Source organism: Linderina pennispora (genome assembly GCF_002104995.1).
Source record: "Linderina pennispora strain ATCC 12442 chromosome Unknown DL89scaffold_13, whole genome shotgun sequence".
In the NCBI taxonomy this organism is placed as follows: domain Eukaryota; kingdom Fungi; phylum Kickxellomycota; class Kickxellomycetes; order Kickxellales; family Kickxellaceae; genus Linderina; species Linderina pennispora.
In genome coordinates, this window is record NW_024468261.1 from 358,964 (window position 1) to 375,037 (window position 16,074).

At 56.2% G+C, this 16,074-nt stretch overlaps 7 protein-coding genes across 7 annotated transcripts; 6 read left to right on the forward strand and 1 right to left on the reverse strand.

The window, feature by feature from the left end:
- Window positions 1-1,190: 1,190 nt before the first annotated feature.
- DL89DRAFT_275691 (calcium-binding protein NCS-1) lies at window positions 1,191-2,083 on the reverse strand (the record flags this gene model as incomplete). Its single annotated transcript, XM_040889340.1, has 4 exons — window positions 1,191-1,289; window positions 1,391-1,775; window positions 1,890-1,914; window positions 2,020-2,083. 4 exons carry the CDS (start codon window positions 2,081-2,083, stop codon window positions 1,191-1,193), a joined length of 573 nt encoding a protein of 190 aa, XP_040741097.1.
- A 1,981-nt stretch (window positions 2,084-4,064) lies between these two features.
- DL89DRAFT_206438 (uncharacterized protein) lies at window positions 4,065-4,394 on the forward strand (the record flags this gene model as incomplete). The annotated part of the gene is made up of 1 exon (XM_040884093.1): window positions 4,065-4,394. A coding segment is annotated over one exon (330 nt), but the record flags the coding sequence as incomplete, so codon positions are not given.
- A 486-nt stretch (window positions 4,395-4,880) lies between these two features.
- On the forward strand, window positions 4,881-6,105 carry DL89DRAFT_54179 (uncharacterized protein). Its single transcript, XM_040891790.1, has one exon. The coding sequence runs from the start codon at window positions 5,067-5,069 to the stop codon at window positions 5,679-5,681; it is 615 nt and encodes a 204-aa protein (XP_040741099.1). The 5' UTR covers window positions 4,881-5,066; the 3' UTR covers window positions 5,682-6,105.
- Window positions 6,106-6,329: 224 nt separating this feature from the next.
- DL89DRAFT_53602 (zf-C3HC-domain-containing protein) lies at window positions 6,330-8,126 on the forward strand. The gene has a single exon (XM_040891787.1). It carries the CDS (start codon window positions 6,622-6,624, stop codon window positions 7,900-7,902), a length of 1,281 nt encoding a protein of 426 aa, XP_040741100.1. The 5' UTR covers window positions 6,330-6,621; the 3' UTR covers window positions 7,903-8,126.
- A 487-nt stretch (window positions 8,127-8,613) lies between these two features.
- On the forward strand, window positions 8,614-10,653 carry DL89DRAFT_269602 (mannosyltransferase-like protein). The gene is made up of 7 exons (XM_040888358.1): window positions 8,614-8,743; window positions 8,831-8,979; window positions 9,114-9,203; window positions 9,350-9,422; window positions 9,558-10,051; window positions 10,151-10,223; window positions 10,319-10,653. Exons 1-7 carry the CDS (start codon window positions 8,699-8,701, stop codon window positions 10,439-10,441), a joined length of 1,047 nt encoding a protein of 348 aa, XP_040741101.1. The 5' UTR covers window positions 8,614-8,698; the 3' UTR covers window positions 10,442-10,653.
- A 624-nt stretch (window positions 10,654-11,277) lies between these two features.
- On the forward strand, window positions 11,278-13,243 carry DL89DRAFT_53670 (uncharacterized protein). Its single transcript, XM_040891788.1, has one exon. It carries the CDS (start codon window positions 11,522-11,524, stop codon window positions 12,926-12,928), a length of 1,407 nt encoding a protein of 468 aa, XP_040741102.1. The 5' UTR covers window positions 11,278-11,521; the 3' UTR covers window positions 12,929-13,243.
- Window positions 13,244-13,720: 477 nt separating this feature from the next.
- Window positions 13,721-16,054, forward strand: DL89DRAFT_226220 (uncharacterized protein; the record flags this gene model as incomplete). Its single annotated transcript, XM_040884797.1, has 4 exons — window positions 13,721-14,123; window positions 14,250-14,831; window positions 14,997-15,613; window positions 15,653-16,054. The coding sequence occupies 4 exons, from the start codon at window positions 13,721-13,723 to the stop codon at window positions 16,052-16,054; spliced, it is 2,004 nt and encodes a 667-aa protein (XP_040741103.1).
- Between the last annotated feature and the right edge of the window lie 20 nt (window positions 16,055-16,074).

Sequence of the window (16,074 nt, forward strand, 5' to 3'; positions counted from 1 at the left end):
GACGGCAAAAGTATATGGAAAAAAGGGCAAAGTGCTGCAAATTAGCAAGTATTAGTGTAGAGGAGAAAAGACGCTTGCTCACTTATCGGGGTACCCGCGATCCTTGTCCATCACGCGGGACTTGCCCTCGCTTTTATTTCCTCTCCCCTCACGTTTTCAGCTGGGTGTGCCACCCCCAACAGAAAAAGTGCGTTCTGCCGTTGTCGCGCCCGAAACCAGTGAACGGATTAGTCCGAGCGCAGCCCCTTGGAGAAACTATGTGAGTAACAACCCCATCTGTCTTTCAAACCACGCCCCGCCTGTTGCCTGCCCGAGCACACTCTAGAGACGATTTCCCTGCCTGCCATGTACCTCCCGACCGCCCTTTGCGCTGTGATTTCGGTAACCTGATCTCGAATGCCTCTGCCCGGCCGGGTACTGAGCCGCTTTCCCTCTGTCAAAACGCTATGTCGCTCCCTGTCGCCTCTACAGAGCGGCACAGCCTGGGACATCATCCCGGGCATTAGCCCGCCAATGAACGCGGCCCCTTCGCTCAGATGTGCTCTCATTTTCCGACCTGACTGAATTTATGCACACCGCTAATATTTGGCTAGCTGAGGATCCCCCTGCCGTCCGTCTGCCTCTTATGAAATTGCGCACACAATAGACACTCCCCCGGCCTTCCCAGCGCGCATAGGCTAGTGTGGGCAGCACCCTCGCATAGGTCAAACGACCTGCAATGTGTCCATCCTCCCCAGATCCGCCAAGCGGCATGGTAGAAAATGCCAAAAGCCCAGATGCGACCCACCAGTTCCAGGCTGCGGATTCTCGTGTGCTTTGCCCTCCTACCCGCACAGAATCCCCCCCTTGAATGTGCTAGTTCCTTCGCACGGGCCCAGCTACTTGGCTGTCGCTGCCCGCCGCTGCAGTTCTTCAACGCGTCAATGCACCTATGCGAACGCGGGCTCCCCAGTGTGTACGCCGAATGTCAGGATGTTGTCTTTGGCTGCCAGCTGTCCAACACAGCGCAGGCTTGCCTGTTCTGGCACTCTGTAAAAACCGTTGAGGAATGTGAACATTTGAGCAACAAAAAAAAAAAAGGAAACACCCAAAGGGGGAAACTAGAAAACATGAATGTCTGAGCGCCCGATAACTGGCGTCTTCCGCCTTCCTTGATAGTGACCCGATGGGTATCTCCGCCTTCCCTTCCTTCACACAAGCCCATCATACAAATTCAGCGCCTGCATGATCAGTGGGTCCTGGTGCGACCCCTCCTTGAACTCCCGCATGTCAATCTTGCCATCCTGGTTCTACATTGCAAAGGAAACACACCCATCAATTGAGCAACCAGATGAAGCCGCGCTTGCTGCCATCACCTCACTGTAGCTGCCGCCCAGCAGCAAAAACTTACCGAGTCCATCAGCCCAAAGATCTTGTCGACACGCTTCTCCGGCGTGTCCTCGTCCTCGGGCAGCTGCACCATGCTGCCGACCATCCTGTATATCGCATCGACAATCTTCAGCATCTCGTCCTTGGTGATGTACCCGTCGCTGTCAATATCATACAGCTCGAACGCCCATTTGAGCTTTTCGTCCGACGTCCCACGCGATGTGATCGATAGCGCCTGCAGGAACTCTTTGAAATCGATGGTCCCGTTGCGGTTTCGATCAAACACATCAAAGATGTAGTCTGCAAACCGCGACGGGTCGCCGAACGGGAAGAACTGCTTGTAGATACCCTTAAAGTCCGCTCGGTTGATTTCGCCTGACGGGCAGTCCTTCAGGAATCCCTTGTACCTAAAAGCGCATAAACTGCTGCATGAATAAACCGATGGCGCCAGTATGGACATGCCTGTCCGTGCATGCCCCGTCCCTCCCTATGACGTTATGCTCCCCTTCCGGCCGACTTACCACTGCTGGATTTCCTTGCGCTCAACTACAGAGAGGACAGATGCAGTGCTGGCTGTTAGTACATGTGTGTTCGGCCGGCTGCTTCTCCCGTTCTCGCCTGCCGTCCATGGTCCCCGCCTGGCATACGTACAGCTGGTTGTGCTCTGCAGCTCGGTGAGCTGCTCCGACGATAGCTTGCTGTGTGACTTTCCCATGTGCGTGAATTGAAGAGAGAGCGAATATTATAATCTGTACAAGGCGGAATTCAAGACTGGTGAAGAGAAAAAAGGTGCTGCGTTTGTGTGGGGGGAGACAAGTGGTGAAAATGGTGGTACTGGGAGATTCAAAAAAATGGCTGGCCCACGTCTGCGGCTATTCTAGCCAGTTTATATCGCCCGCCAGGATGGGAAACTGTGCCCCAAGGCTTGGCCTGCCTCATTGAATCCGGACAAGCGCACTGAAGCGTCCTAACACTCAGCCATTAGTAAGAGGGGCTGCGCGTGAAACACTCGGGATTCGCTGGAAGGCCCAGAAGGACACAGTTTGCATGGTCACCCCCTTGAGCCTGCTGAACTTTTCCACAGATAGCTGTCATATTCGTGCGCCCCAGCCAGTCAGCGCTCGTTGGAACAATCCAAGGCTTCTAGTCCGGAATTGCTAGAAGCCAAAACGCAAATTTTCTGTGCAGCCGGCGTTCTTCGTACTCCCCGTTGCTCCCCTCCGCCAGGCGCCATGCAGCGGCGAGTTCAGACGGTTTATACTTTCCCCGAAAAAGTCCTTCTGAGCAGAGCCGGCAGTAGGTTGGGTCGCTGGTGCCGCCGGCAACCTTGATCTGCGCTCGAAATCAGCATGCTGGGCAATGTTTGTTGGTGCCCGGAGCGGCAGACGACACCAAACGCCTCCCCTCACAGCCCGCCACTTGCACCCCCCGCACTCACATCCCTCTCTCCGCACGCGCGTACATCTCCAAGGCCGGGCATGCTTAGACTCGCCGGCATGCCGTGGTGATTAATAGAAGGAATGTTGGCGCGATACAGGCGGACCCAGCCAGCCCCTATGCGCTCAGCCAGCCTTTTTCTCCTAGTGCTACGCGGTTTCCCCGCAGCTCTCCAATATACCCTTCATCCCCACACCATATTGCCCCTCATTGACTGCCTCCCCTCTGTCTCCACATGTTTTTGACGAATACTCGTGCAGTGTGGGTCGGAGCCTGCGCACAACATTCCTTCTCCTTCCCCGCATGGATCGGGAATAGCCATTCTCTCATGTTTATTGAATTCTAGGGAATGGGCAACATGCATCCAAGCCGTGCTTGCCTTTGGGCGGCCGTGCTGAAAGATATTGAGCAGTTGTTGTGCTCATTTTCCCGTATAAGCCATGGGGAAAAAGAGCTATATTGCAGAGGCATAGTGAGGGGAAAGGGATGTGCGTTTATGAGGGGATGTGAAGAGGCAAATGTGGTAATTCTCCTGTGGTATATTGGTTGCTACTTGAGCCTTATATTTGAGCCCATGCTCTTCTCGTATGCTTGCATTCTTTTTTCCATTTGCTTTTTTTTTCCGACAAGGTCCCGGACGCTTGGATATATTCATCCTTCTACTCCCTCTACTCTGGCTCCCTCTCCTCCAGCCCCTTTAGTTTGTCTTGTCATTAATCCTTCCCATTTTTGCACACTCTGCTCACAGTCCATTGCTTGGTACACATAATTTTACCTACCCAAGTGCAGGGTCTAGTGTACCAAATAACACCAGTACTATTCAGTGGGCAACGTACTATTAGGAAGCTCTGGTACCAGGTTTTAATATATCCTGGATTTGGCTGCCCCGTGCACACAGAGCTGTGACCTGGCAGCGAGCAAGACACATCTACCCATCGATAAGTGGTTCTGACATTGCTGCTCGAGGTGGGTGAGACCGCGATCCAACACACCCCAGATGAACAACAACCTGCAGCTCCTGTGCTCGGCCGCAGCCGAGGCAGCCGACGGCTTTGTGTTCCAGGGCAAGCGCTACGAGCTGCTAGTCCGCCAACAGCCCAAGCGGATCGCGCGTCGGCAGCATCAGCGAGAAGCTCGACCGCCGGCCAATCGACCCACCGCCGATCCTCCAGCTCCTGGTGCACGACTCCGCCGACCCCTTCGGTCAAAGCTTCACCGTCAGCCCGTCCTACTTCATGCACGTGCAGCTGATGGACGAGGCCGGCGAGCAAGTGATCCGGCAGATCAAAGGGCATAAGGCCGACGCCATGGCGGGCTCGATGGTCTCGCCATTGCACACACTGCGCGACGAGAGCATGGCTCAGGGCGCCTATTTTGTTTTCAGCGACCTGAGCGTGCGCATGGAGGGCTCGTTCCGGCTGCGCTTTGACCTGTTCGAGCTCGACGACTGCATGGTGCACAGCCGGGCGTCGGCCACCTCAGATGTGTTCTCGGTGTACTCGCCGAAGCGCTTCCCCGGTATGATGGAGTCGACAAGGCTGTCAAAGCTGTTTGCCGACCAGGGGTTGCGTATCCGGATCCGCACCGAAGCAGGGACGAAGAAGCGCGCAAAAAAGTCAGCAGCAGCTTCGGGTGCGGCTGCAAAGCGCCAGAGAAGAAACGGCGAATGCAGCACGCCGTGCAGCTCATTAGAGATACGCGGGATCCTGGACGCAGATATTTTTGGGCAGAAGCACGCAGACTCGTCGCCGATTTCATCTCTGTCTGGCACTATGCCTGCCCAGCGACACCCTAGCTCTGGAATGCTGGTGTTTCAGACCGATCCGTTTTCACAATTCAGAGCCGACCAGTGCCACCAGCCACCGCACTCGATGCCGCCAGGTTGTTGACCACAGCGCTGGGCAGCAGTATCCTGCCTTCAACCGTGGACCACAGATTAACCGTGGGGAGCAGCCGCCCGTTCTCAGATATCCTTCCCATGCCTTCTTACGAGCCAAAGCTGCGGCACTCCATACCGACAAAGCAGCACACATTTAATTTGAGCGACATTGCTGCTGTGGCATTGCTCGACAGTTTGAGCCAGGGCGGCGTTACCAAGTCTCAGGACACGGCAGCCGTGGCGCCTAGTGCCAGCTCACAGGTGCAGCAGCCACGGCTGTTGCCACACCCCGCATGTCCAGGGCTCGACTACCCATCTGGATTCAGCTTCACTGCGACAGAAGTATCCGCACCAGTGATAACAGCAGCTCCTAGACATACTGATGCACCGCACCGTCGTGCCCAGCATGTTCCAGCAGACCCCCGGCTCATTCGACTCATTCAATGCGCCGGCTACAGGCATGGGCGTGCCTTTGTCAAACTACCGGCTCTCTGCTGTCAACTCATCGGAGTTCAAGAACCCGGGCACGGATCCAGCAGTGTCAGAAACTACAAATATGCCGCACATACGTCCAGCACATGAATCCTTGTTCAGCAGCGGCCTATTCCTGGGTGCATCTGCCAAGCTCCATCCGACCCTGCGAACAAGCTCCGGAATCTTTTCGAACGTACGTGGCACTGACCACTCGGCGTTCCCACAGATTTCGCTAGATCACAAGGGCACAAACAACTCCGCGCCAAAGTCCAACCCAATAGACTGCCGCAGCAGTACCACAAGTAGCCAGAGCAGCGATTACAGCAACGATGATACCAAGACAGCTGGGTACGGCGGCAGCACAGGCAATGCGCAGTTTGTGAATCCGAAAACAGGCATGTTCAGCCTAGCCGCCCGAAATCGCTACTCCGACACACCTGCACAATGGTTCGTCACCGGAGGGTACGCGCCTGGGGCTCGAGATCTCGTTCCCACAGCCGCTGCGCAGTACTCTACTTCATAGCATCACTACTCCGGGTGAACAGTGGCCGGGTCTTGCATCCATGGATATTGGCATGGGGCATCAACCGACTCATGCCACACCTGGCGCAAATTCTGCAGCCAGACCTGACCACCCGCGCGCCGTCGTTTAATATCTATGTATCTCTGCGTCTATATACCCTACCTCCACTTTTCATTGTCGCTTTTTCTCCTCCATTCCTTGTTCCTGAGAGCCACTTCTTTTTACAAAACACAATAGCATATTTCTAAAGACATGGTGCCGTGCAAGTCGGGACTCATCCACCGCTAACAGGCGGAATAATGGCAACCTCGTCGCCTTCCTTGACAGCAACCAGCGCCAGGTCGTCTTCCTCTGCATACTCTTCGTTGACTGAGAGCATGGCTGTCTGAAGGACACGTTCGAGAGCTGGATAGCGCTGAGTAAGAGCCGAAACCACCTTGTCCAGCGTCGTCGAGCTAGCAGATCCGATCTCTACTGTGTCACGTTCCTTTCCCTGCGCAGCATCGCGGGCCGAGGCAAAGAGCAGTACGCTGATTGAGACCTACAGATATGGTGCTTAGTAAAACTCGGGTGTATATCACGCTAGACTCATTGAGTTTGCTGTGCCGCAGCAGCAGCAACAGCAGCAGCATACCATTATGTGTATTAGACGTGAATATAGAGAGAGCAAAAGAGCGATTCAAGAGGAGATGACAGAGACGAAGAAGGCAGATGCACGATCGCTTGGCTGTCGCTGTTCATCCCGTGCCTGCTTATTCTCCGTCTTGCTAATGTGCCGCTGAGCCGGAGCGATCGCAGTCGGCTCGAGCCACAACAAGCCGGTGAGTGTTGCTAGTTTTCAGAGAAGAAAAATGCACTCTCAAATATCTAGTCTTCTTCTCTGCCAGTTTCCCAAATCCTCATTCCAATTCAACCCTGTACAGCAAATAACGAGTCTGCCATGGCAACTGCATCGTTCCAGGACCTTACAAAGCGGCGAATCGAGACTGCATTGTCGTCATTTGGCACCAAGCGGCCACGGCACCACAACCACAGCAGCACGTCACAAGCGGTACGAAGAGACAGGGTCATACAAGCAGCTGACAACGCATTAGAAGAAACAGCTGGTAGCATAGACAGGTTCCGGCCATGGAGCCGTGACGACCTCTTAGCACGCATTGGCACATTTAAAATCCACACTTGGCTGGTGCATTCGCTTCAGCTGAGCCCAGTCAAGTGCGCACGCAATGGGTGGATAAACATCGATTGCAGTACGTTAAGGTGCTCGCAATGCTGTGCCCGAGTGATTGCCCAGATCCCGGATGACCTGGACGACGACGAGGAGGTTTTGTGGGTGGATCGGATCAGCCAGCAGCTGCAGAGCTCGCACAACGACCGGTGCCCATGGAAAGGGAACGAGTGCGACAAGGCACTGTACGGATTGCCGTTGGCTACATCAAAGGAGGTAGTCGACAGTATATGCGGGTATGCAGTGGACTTGTTGAAACCGCGTGAGCAGTTTCCGGCGCTGGTGCATCCGCTGAGCTCATTCCAGGCAAACCTGCTGAGCGACCTGGCGGGGAAAATAGCAGGCGAAAGTGAAACCACTACAAAGGCAGACGCAGAGTCAGCGTTGATACTAGCCCTCTTTGGGTGGCGGCCAGACCCCGAGTTCTCCAAGCCGGCGGTCAAATGCGAGCTGTGCTTCAGATCAGTTGGCCTGTGGCTGTTCCAGAACAATGGAAATGCAGCAAGGGACACGCTCAATGTGGCAGACGAGCACCGATCGTTCTGCTACTGGACACGTGGCTCCGATGCTGCAGCATCAGCAAACTCGTCGGCGCCTACGGCTGCCCTGTCGGCATGTTGCATTCCGGGCTGGCAAAAGGCTGCAGCATCCATCTTGCGAGCCAAGACGATAGGTGTCGGCACCGAAACCACAGGCGACGACAGTGGCTCTAATGAGAGCGCAGCTAGCAGAGGACCCAGCTCGGACGATGGGTCGGCGAGCCAGACGGATATATTGAAGAAACTGCGACCATTCAACATCTCCGCCATCTCATCGGCAGCTGAGGCATTTGGCATTCCATTCAGCACAAGCATGCTGGCTGAGGCAACCCGGAGGCTGGCGTCGATCATGGCAGCAGAAAACAGCCTTGGTGAGTCCTGGGCACACTTCCACTGCCAGCGCTGGCGATCACAGCGAGTCGGCGGTTCTGTTTGCAGAGGAAGCGCCCGATAGTGATTTTGCCGATGACATGCGGTGGGGCGACAACCAGGAGCCGACGGCGGGTGGCGAGAATGTGGATGATATCATCCCGGAGCCAATCGACACCAGCGGAATTGCGTCGCTTGTGGGTGGCAGCTCACTGGCTAGTGCGCTTGAGGACCCTGCAAAGGCACATGCAATCCTGGAGTACGTCAAGGGGCTGCTGAAGGCGCGGAATCAGGCTAGCGTGGCTGCTACGTCAGACACCTCCAATCCGCCGGAAGCGTGCGATGGGCCAGTATCTGCTGCTGATCCATAATACAGCCGGGTATGTGCCGAGCAGACACTGGTTTAGGCACATGCGAGATTTGTGTTTGAGAGGCGTTTATTACGCTAATTTACGGGTTAATATACATCCTTATTTGCTCTGCATTCGACGTATACAAGCTGCAGTGCCTGTTATTTTTCCAACTTCGTGGTAATGGCAAAAAAGGGAGCGAAACTGAGGCAGCGGCCCATGAAGAAGAGCCGGGAGTCAACACCGAGCGCTCCTGATTTGCGCGGCAAGCGCGTCGCACTGCTGGTGCTGGGCGATATCGGCCGGTCGCCGCGGATGCAGTACCATGCCATTTCGCTGGCCAAGAGCGGCATGCATGTCGACTTTGTCGGTTACGATGGCGCACGCCCAATGGAGGACGTGGTGCAGTCGCCGCGTATTGCTCTGCGGCACATCAAGGTGCCGCCACCGCTGCCAGCGTCGGCTCCACGTGCAGCATTCTACCTGTATGCACCAATTAAGATCGTATATCAGGTCATTGCGCTGTTCTGGATGCTGCTGTTCGCGATTCAGCGACCCGAGTTCATAGTGGTGCAGGTAAATTGGAAGAGGGCATACGAGGTGGCGCCAGAGGGTATTGCAGTTGGGACTAACATATCACCGTGCGTTCCGTGCTGTGTCTAGAATCCGCCGGCGATTCCGACCCTGCTCGTCGCTCAAATGTGTGCCCTGGTGACTGGCGCCAGGCTGGTCATCGACTGGCACAATTACGGATACACTATTCTCGGAATCAGGCTGGGGCTCGGACATCCAGTGGTGAGGCTGGCCAAATGGTGAGACAAAGAGGGCCATGAAGGAGATATGCACAGGTCCCAGCATGTATCTGAGACGAACAAGCAACTGACATCTACTCACGCTCTCCCCATTCTACATGGGGGTATGATTTCTTTCTTGTTTGTTTGGGTAGGTTCGAGAAGGCGTTTGGTAGATCGGCATTCGCGCATCTGTGTGTTACTCGGGCAATGGCCGAGGACTTGCGGAGCCGATGGGGTATCAGGTAGGCAATGTCTGGCCAGGGACAAAGGGCGCGCTGTCCACAGCGTCTCTTGCGGGCTCACAGAGAACCCGCCGTTTAATATATGCATCCGGCGAGGATTGTGCTAACATTTCCCGTCCCGATTGTCGCGGTGTGCATGTATATAGTGGCAGGCTACTCGTTCTTCACGACAAGGCGCCCAAGCACTTTAGGCGTCTTGATGCAGCTGAGATTCACAAGGTAATTTCAAACACTCCCACCCCCATTTTGTTTCGGGGAGGAGAGCACATTGTTCTGCATTGGATGCCCAGTTGCTACCTGTTTTTCCGAGCGGGCAGCTGAACCCAACCAAACGTCGCGTACTTCCTAATATAGCTGTGGATGCGACTACTCAAGGACCCGCAGCTGGCAGCAGTGGCGGAGCTTGCCCCCAACATAGCAAGACAGCAGCTGTTGCTGACGCAGCGCGACGGGGCGATAAGCATGCGCACTGGCCGACCAATGCTGCTTGTTAGCAGCACCAGTTGGACCGCCGACGAGGACTTTTCCGTGCTGCTCGATGCGCTGGCCCTGTATGAGGCAGCTGCGGCCCGGAGGCTGCCGCACAATGGCGCGCTGCCGCACCTGGCTGTTCTCATAACAGGCAAGGGGCCGCTGCGAGCCATGTACGAATCTGAGATTGCCCGCCGCCAGCTTCGCCATGTCACCATTGCCACGGCCTGGCTGTCTGCCGAGGACTACCCGCTGCTGCTGGGGTCGGCTGACCTGGGTGTCTCGCTGCACACGTCGTCGTCTGGGCTCGACCTGCCAATGAAGGTAGTCGACATGCTGGGCTGTGGCACCCCCGTGTGTGCCTACAAGTTTGAATGGTAAGCGAGGATTGTAGTGCATTGAGAGGGAAAACCGGCTGGGCTTGTCTGCCTTCATTCCACGTCGCTGAGGATCCTTGCTTTGGTGGTTTCATGTAGTATTGACGAGCTCGTCACGGCCGACAACGGCATGGTGTTTGAGGACGCCGCAGAGCTGGCAGCGCAGATCCAGGTAAGAACAGGAATTGGCGCGAGAGGCCCAGTGTGCAGTAGAAGGCTTGTGGTACTGACAGAAAACCACCCGCTGGACCCAAAGCTCTCTTTTAGGCAATTGCCAGGGACCGCGACGCTATCGATGGCCAGTACCGCCGGCTACTGGCGGGCGCCGACAGGTTCCGCCAGATCGACTGGGACTCAAACTACCAGCAGGTGCTGGAGCTGCTGCGCTGATGTGCAGCAGCCCAATTTCCCAAGCTCGCTGAAACGGAGATCCCTCAATGTCCCGGCGCGTATAAAGATGTCGAGGCAGGGCGCGTTTGTTTTCTTGGGCGATGACGCTCCTCTAACTTTTTTTTGATTCTCCTCTTTGGCTCAACCCAAAAAAACCAAAAACTCCCCCTTTCTTCTCTGCCCTGGCGAAGCTCAACGTTTTAACATAAAAGCCCTCTCTCTCTTCTGTTCCCTCTGTACGTGCTTCTAATATTTCCTGCTCTTATTCAAACACTTTTTTTTTTGCAACGCTGGCAATGAGCAGGGGTGGCCGTTCTACTGATTCGGGCCGCTCTGCTCGAAAGACAACCACCGCCAATGTCGGATTCACTGCTGTCATTCGCAACGCTATCCTCAGTGCCTTTGGCCGCGACAGTGACGCTGCCGCTGACATTGAGAGCGAGCGGGCGCTGGTGAGGCGGTCGACCACTGGATCGATAAACTCTGTTGCCTCTGCAGCCCGAGCGCCGCCTGCTGCGTCGTTGCGGCAGTTGGATCTCTCGGCCGACCACGAGTCGCAGCCCACGCCGCCAGCTCTGGACGATGCAGCCATGGCCGGGACTGCGCCCAGTGAGGCTGCAGCCGAGGCTGTGGCACCACCCAGAGTGGCCGATGCGGCTTTGTTGGTCCCGCAGCGCCTCGATCAGAGCTTCCCGCTGGAGGTGCGTCTGGAGGCATTCAAGAGCGAGCTGCTGCCCAGCCTCAAGGACAAGAGCCTATTCAACTTCCACGGGCTGTGGTTGGCGATCGGCGACATCGTCGACTTTGCATTCGGCGATATGGCCGAACCGCTGTCAGCCGAGAAGGACGACAAGGTCAAAGCGCGCACCCTGATTCTGAGTCTGCTGGCCGAGCTGGCTGAAAGCGGCCAGCTGCACGAGCAGCTTGACCATGACAACGCAGACCGGCTGCGGCGCAATGTCCAGCATGTTATTTCTCAGGCGGAGACGTGGGACGAGATCGCTCTTGCTACGCACTGCGCAATGTGGGCCACCTGCAATGCCCAGCACCTGCAAGCTGACTCGATGAGGTGGTTCAGCCATGCGCTGCGCTGGACCGACAAGGCCGTACAGCAGTGCTATCCCGATGACAAGGTCCGCAGCCCGCTCCATGAGATCTCGGCAGATGAGCGTGCTGTGCTGTCGGCTGCGCTTGGAATTTCTGGCGAGTATTGTGATGGAGGAGTACCCGGTTTTGGACCCCAATGCCATTTCTCTGGCGACAACCAGACTCTGCGATCATGCCGCACGCACCCAGTCTGTGTTTGAGAACGGTGTTGACCACGGAGAGGTGGCATGGGTGTGGTCCGAGGCCGATCATATATATGGTGTGCTGAGGCTGCTGCAGACGGTCATCAACTATGGCGCGCTGTCCCAGGAGTCATTGCGTCCGGGCATTCGCCTTCTGTGCACGACTGCCACACTCGACCGCTGTGAGGAGCTGTGCGGCAAAATCATCTACAGCTTGTTCTCGTCCTGCTACATGCGCGACACGCTGCTGGCTATGAACCACATTCTGCGCGAGGTCGACTCGCCAGACGACAACAAGCCAATTCAAATGACTGAAGGGATGACGCCGCACCAGGTAGCCATCAATGGCATGGTCAAGTACATCACTGAGGTTATGGATACGGGTCCGACTGGGTTCCAGTTTAGTCTGCGTATCGGAAATTGCCTCCCGGTTCTGGGTGAGGCTGTCAAGTGTGGCAGTTCCACGGTGCTGGGCATGGTGTTCCCGTATCTGTGCAAAGTAGTCAACGATTCGCGGGCTGACTCGATCCTGGCCGACGACTGGCAGGCGCTGATCGGTATTCTGGTCACAACAAAGGAGTGCTACATTGGTCCGTGCTCCTCTGACTATGCTGCAGCTGGCTCTGACAGCGACTCGGAGGTTGCAGTATCTGACTCCCAGCATGACCTAGATATTGATGGCAAGCAACACCAGGAGCGTGATGCAGACGAGTACGAAGACGACGAGTTTGAGGACGACATGCTTATTGTAGCCGATCAGGCCCCCGATGCCGCCGATCTGTCGGACCTTTACAAATGCGTGCTTGTCTCAACGCTGGCAGCGTTCACGCGCAATGAGAGGCCAGCGCCCAACTCTCTGGTAGAGCTGCTCTACGAGCTACGTGCCGTCATCGACGATGGAATCGCCGACAACCTCTTGCAGCTGCTCGATGCACGTGGCAGCCTGCGCCCTGGCGCCACAGACTGGCTAGCCATGCTGGAGGAGCTGGCCAGCCTTTACTATTTTGACCATTCGCGCGACATTGCTTTGCGCCGCTCTATGATACAGCTGTGTGTGCGAGCAGTCAACGAGGCAGTCGACAGCCACTCTCTGGATGTGGGAGTGTGCCGTTTATTCTGTCTGCCATCGAAATGCTGTACCAGGAGACTGACAGGGATGTTATCGCCAGCGTATTGGCCATTCTTGGCCAGATTCTGAAAAGCGCAGCAACCGATGTCTTTGGCAAGGTTCTTAACTATGCTACGCGCTCGGCAACCGATACCAGCTATGTGCGACCCAAGGCTTCTCCCAAGGAGCCTGGGCAGCCTGCACACACAGAACCTGTTGTTCTGAACCTCGCACCACCAGACCCGCAATCGCAGTCGGATAGCGCTGGCAACGAGGACCCACAGCCAGCTGCCGACCCCAAGCACCTTGGGTACACACGTGTCTCGCTCACAATCCAGTGCCTGCTGGATGCCTTGGAATGGCGCATGTCGATTACTGACGATGCCAATATCGCCAACCGCTCATGCTCGTCCACGCTCACAATCCAGCTGGCCAATGTGCTGCTTGACCTTCTAAAGTCCGAGCATACATTCATTGACGTGCAGCGCAGCATCCTGGGCCTGTTCCTGCGGATGCATGCTGACTCGTACTCGAAGCTGTACATCCTGATCTCTGGGCGCGATACGCTTATGGACCAGCGTGTCGGACTCAATGAGAATGCCCGCCTGCGACTGACAGTGCCGGGAGACGACTCTTGCAGCACTGCCACAGGACCGATCGATGTTGAGCAATTCCCAATCAAGCGCTATGTGGGACTAGTCAAGCAGCTGTTCATCGACAATGTTGACATGGACACCTACTTCCTGCTATGCCAGGGCCTGGCAGAGCAGCTTGGCAACACCATACCTCTTTGATGTGTGCCAGGACGAGATCAAGGAGCTGGCTGACTACCTGATCAAGTTCACTAGCAAGGCCACGGTCGGCCCCGACACTCGCACCCGGATGACAGATGCAGAGAAGACTCGGCTGGCGCAGGTGTCGTACGGTTTGCTGGCCACGACCATCCACTATAAGGACCAGCTTAAGCGCGAGGCTCAGGATGAGCTGGTCCGGTCGTTCGGTAACGGCCTGATTGCAACATCCAACACCTACTCGACGCCGCAGATCTGCCTCCACTCCCTGAGCGTGTGCATGCTTGAGCTTCCCGCCTCGGTGATGCGCCTGATGACGCCCATCCTGCAGCAGATTGTCAAGATCAACTCGGCAACCCAGATCAGTACACACATCCTCGAGTTTGGCTCTGGCCTGTCGCGCGAGCATAGTCTCCATGTGAACTTCCGTGCCTCCGACTATCGCCTCATGTTCACAGCAGCCACGAACTACATTCGCTTCCACAACAGCGCTCGTCGTCGCGCTCAGACTACAGCGGCAGCACATCGGGCTAGCGAGACCACCCCTGCTAACACAGGTGGCGGCGCTAGTGGCGGTAGCGGCACCGGTGGTAGTGGTGGTAGCAGCGGTGCTCCGACAGCTGAGACAAGACGCCATAGTGTGGGGCGAGCTCAGCAGGTCGATCCAGCGGTCTTGAGCGAGACCTCACTCAACCAATATGCGTATGTCATGGCGTACCAGCTGATCGACGCGTTCTACCTGTCCTTGTCGCCGGCAATGAAGGGGGAAACCGCTGACCATGTCATTCTCGGCCTACTGGTGTCCAATTCTAGTCGCGACGTATTGGATGAGCCCAGCGAGGTGTGTCTGGATATGATTCTGCAGAACTACAAGAAGGACAGTCGCGCCGTTCTGGACCAGGTTGTTGTTCTTGAGAAGGAAGACCTAGGACCAGTTACCGAGCGCTCGTGGATCCAATATTCAGCCATTGTCACGATCCGTGCACAGCAGAACGGCCCGCTGGCCCAGATCATCGTTCGGAGCCCAAGCAACATCTCCTCGCGGGTGATTAATCTGCCAGAGGAAGCCGCCAAAAAGTACGCCGAGTTCGCCGAACGGCAGGTGCAGTCCAACGCTGCCACCGGCGATACCGCATCGATGACGACCCTCGTCGAGCCTTCCTCGCCTCCCTTACCCGCGCGGCAACCAGGCACGACGGGTCGTGGCAGCGTGTATGGACACGGTAAGCCGGTTGGAGGGCGTATACACAACACGATTCGCAGCCGCTGGCACTCGTCTGGGGCGGGCGGAAACTCTGGACAAGCATCGAAGGTGTTCACGCTTCCGGATAACACGATTGCCAGGCTGCTGCATGCCGAGATGGTAGCTACTCCCAGCTCGCCCTCGGTAGTCACGCACTTCCCGATCAAGTTTGGGCCGGCGCCATGTGTTGCACAGGAGTTCATTTCAGCGTACCATGGCCTGCAAAACATTGAGGCGCCGCAGCTGTTGCCTATGCACCACGAGCCAATTGCGCGGTCTCTGCGTCTCCTGGATGGCAGTACGTCGACCATCGACGCGCACAAGGTCAGCGTCCTGTATGTTGGCCCTGGGCAGACAACGGAGAATGAAATCATGAGCAACCGCCAGGGCTCGCTAGCGTACTGGAACTTTCTGCACGGTCTGGGTAACACCACGCGTCTGAGCGGTATGAAGGGGTTCTCGGCAGGGCTTGATACCTCTGGCCAGGACATGGACGGTCGATACACGATCAAGTGGCGCGACCTCATTGCACAGCTTGTGTTCCACGTCGGCACCCTCATGCCATCTGGTGAAATTGGATCCCAGAGCATGTTGAGGAAGAAGAGCCTTATCGGCAACGACTATGTGCACATTGTATTCAACGAGTCAGGGAGCGAATACCGGTTTGATACGGTGTCGACCCAGTTCAACTACGTGCAGATCATTGTGACACCAGTCGATGGGCGGATTCCCAGCCATGAGGTTGACCGTTCCTGGATGCACGGGATGCCGAACAAGGAGGACGAGTCGATGGTGCAGCTATACAAGGTCAAGACACAGGTTAACCCGACGGTGCCATTCGCTGGGTCTGCCACAGAGCCTAAGCTGCTTACTCTGACGGCGCTACCATCGTTTGTGAGGAGCATTGCCATTCATGCTGCTATCCTGTCCAATGTGCATGCAACCTTCCTGAATTCGGTTGGTGTCAACAACGAGTTTATCTCGCCATGGCGCGCGCGCCTGCAGAGCATCAAGCGCATGCGCGGCATCACCGAGCGCGACGCAGAGAAGATCACGCCAGAGGTTTATTCGGACGACATTCCGGCGCCTGCCTCTGAATCCACTGATCTCTCAAAGGCGACAGCGGCCCAGGTCCTCGATCTCCTTACCAAAGAGCTGGAGGAACTCCGTAACCGCAAGTAAATAGCTCCATATCTCTCGTA